The sequence below is a fragment of the Sinocyclocheilus anshuiensis genome, unplaced genomic scaffold, assembly GCF_001515605.1.
Source record: "Sinocyclocheilus anshuiensis isolate Anshui unplaced genomic scaffold, SAMN03320099.WGS_v1.1 scaffold188, whole genome shotgun sequence".
Classification (NCBI taxonomy): Eukaryota; Metazoa; Chordata; class Actinopteri; order Cypriniformes; family Cyprinidae; genus Sinocyclocheilus; species Sinocyclocheilus anshuiensis.
Genome location: NW_015555768.1, coordinates 2,016,723 through 2,019,608, shown reverse-complemented (window position 1 = coordinate 2,019,608; position 2,886 = coordinate 2,016,723). Strand labels below are relative to the sequence as shown.

Below are 2,886 nucleotides of genomic sequence, written 5' to 3'. Positions count from 1 at the left end.
AAAAAAAAAGTTACATTTCAGGTGTCCGGTCACTTTTGACTGCGAAGACCATGAGTGTGACTCCCAAATGAGGAGAGCACAAGTCATGTCCCTTAACAACTATAAACAGACAGTTTATAAAACAAACTATACTGTTATTTTATGAATAATTTCAAGTGGTGCATTTGTTATTTTACCCTCTTGCGGCTTATTGCTCAACAACACCACCACCAAACCACAAACTTTTCTCACCAAGACCATCCATCAAATACTAAAACTGCACCGCGACGGTGCAAATAACAGTCCATAAAACCAGGAAGGCAATAAATAATAAGGTGAGAATATAACACACCCTCTTCAGTAATAAAAAAACAGTGTGTGTGTGTGGATGTGTGTGTGTGTGTGTGTGTGAGGGAGAGTTGAGAGTTGAGAGACGGAGACAGGGCATTGATGCTTTACAGAGATTTCCCCGCTGTCCTCTTTGTCTGTCAGGGTGAATGTGATGATTTACCCTTTGAGAATATTCCCTCTCTCTTGGCCACGTCTCTCTCTCCACTTCAAATTCTTTGGCGCATCAATACCAACACTTTAAACCGAAGGGCGCCGTGACTCTCCTTCCTGCCGGCTACTCTTTAAAACGCTACTTGCTGATATTGAGCTAAATGCGAAGCGCCAATACTCTCCTATGCCGTCTCTCTCGGAGGAGAGTCTCAGCAGAAAGTTAAAAAGCTCGCAGAGGAGCCCTAGAAAGCCAGTGAGGCGTGCCGGCCAAGAGAAACAGCACAGCGGAAGTTGGCAAAACACTGCGTATGAGAGCAGACGAAGCCGTTAGAGCCCGCGAACTCAGACTTGTTCGCCCCGCGGCCTCGGCGACGGGGGTGAAACCCGCGTCAGAGGGAGGGCACTAACCTCGCTCTTTTATCTCCCGCTGGCAGCGTGTTGGGATCATGAAGTTCGTTCAGATGTATCGATCGGTGGGTCGAGCCCCCCACCGTGTGCTCGGCACCCTCGCAAGCCTCTGTAAACACTTAAATCCAGCCGATCAATGCGGCTCATTCAACCTGCGGCATTGAGTCGCTCGGTCACACACGCGGTGAATCCCAAACGCACACACACATATTTACACGGCCCGCAAACAAATTAGAGATAGAAAGGCCCTGCAGGATGACACAAAACCATCGGTATGAAAAATCTGCTTTTCGCTAAATGAGCTTTGTGGAGAAACAGAGGGATGAGGAAAAGACAGAGAGTGGTGGGCGAGGTAGACAGCCAGAGAGAGACAGACAGACAGGGGAGAAAAAGAGAAATCGATTGGTGATCCAGGTAATCTGTGGGTATGTCCCGGTGTTTGCACTGGTGACATTGCAGCAGAGGCACACCGGAGAGATCAATGAGCCTCCTATTGTTCTTCTGTAATCCTTAACTATCCATAAGTAATTAACCTTCACATGAGAGGACAGGAAATAAATAAGGAAGGGAGGGGAAGGCTGCCGGGTGGAGGGAGAATAGCAATGAGGAAGAGAGCTGGAGAGTCTATTTCCCTCCCTGTCTGTCTCTCTTTATCTGTCTGTCTTCATCTCTCCCTCTATCTATACATCTATCTATCTATAGACAGACAGATAGAACGACAGAGTGATAGATGGATAGAACGAGTGACAGAACAATCGATAGAACGATAGATGGAACAACATAAAGAATGACAAAATGAAAGATGAACAGAGAGAATGCTAAAAAGATAGATAGAAAGAGAATGATATAACGTTAGACTGAATAAACAGAAAGATAGATAAACAGAACAGTAGATAGAGCGATAGAGATATAACTATATAATAACAGAACAATAGATAGAACGACAGACAGACAGATAGATCCTTCTGTCCATCACATTATCTGTCTCTCTTTCTGACCGTCTGCCCGTCTTATTCCCATCTCTCTGTTTCTGTCTGCCACTCTTTCCATCTGTCTCCCTCTTTCACCATTTGTCTCTCTCTCACTGTCTTTCTTTCAGAGTTTCTTTCATAGATACTTGATATTCTGTATTTTTGCGTCTGACATTTTCACAGGATATTGTCAGTTTGTTTACATTTACACAACCATTTCCCAAGCATCATCTGTCAGATACTGGCCTGTCTGCATCTCCCTGGCTCTGGCATATCATACACGTCAGTGCACTATTAGCGAAGCAAACACAACTGATGTGCTCAACAAAAAGGACACATTCAGAGAGGTGTATTATCAGTCAAGCGGACCAACTGATCCATGTGGAAGGTCATTAGACACTTACCCACAAATTCAGAGAGGAAGACCACAAAAAAGGGAGTGACCAGGTCATTAATGCCCTGCACGTATCCACTAGCGGGGTGACGGATGGCCCAGATGAACAGAATCCGCTCAAACACCTGAAAAACAAGACAATCCCTTTCACCGATTAACAAAAATGATTCATTTCTCATAACAACTGTGATTGTTGTGGAGACTTCTGACTTTTAATTGATGTTGCTTAATTCACTCTCGACAGACCAACTGGCTTGTATTTTCAAACGCAGCTGCATTTTAAGTGCAAGTTCCTTATGGTTTATGGGTTACAAGTGTTGCACACTCCTAAGTTAAAAACACCACAGCACCTCCTGCTGGTAAGCATCCAACGACACAAAGCTCAGTTAAACCAACTCGTGCTGGCAACACCTATCCAGAGATCATCATCAGCGAAATTAGACAAAAACATTCAGTGGAGAAGGGTTTTTTTAATGATGATTTTTTTCCTGATGATACATCAGGTCAAATAAAATAAAATGTTTATACATTTATGTGCAAATATTTGAATTCAATAAAATGTTAATTTTGTTAACTAAAATTATATTACATTTTATTAGGTAAAATGGAATAAAATACCATAACTTATTTATA

General features: G+C 43.1%; 1 protein-coding gene across 3 annotated transcripts in view; it reads right to left on the bottom strand.

The window, feature by feature from the left end:
• LOC107674367 (TBC1 domain family member 22B-like) overlaps positions 1-2,886 on the bottom strand; it is a 45,317-nt gene that overhangs the window by 27,758 nt on the left and 14,673 nt on the right. For all 3 annotated transcript variants that reach the window (XM_016468324.1, XM_016468325.1, XM_016468326.1), the window contains one exon: positions 2,264-2,378. In XM_016468324.1, coding sequence (XP_016323810.1) covers positions 2,264-2,378 — 115 coding nt within the window. The remainder of the gene's footprint in view (positions 1-2,263; positions 2,379-2,886) is intronic.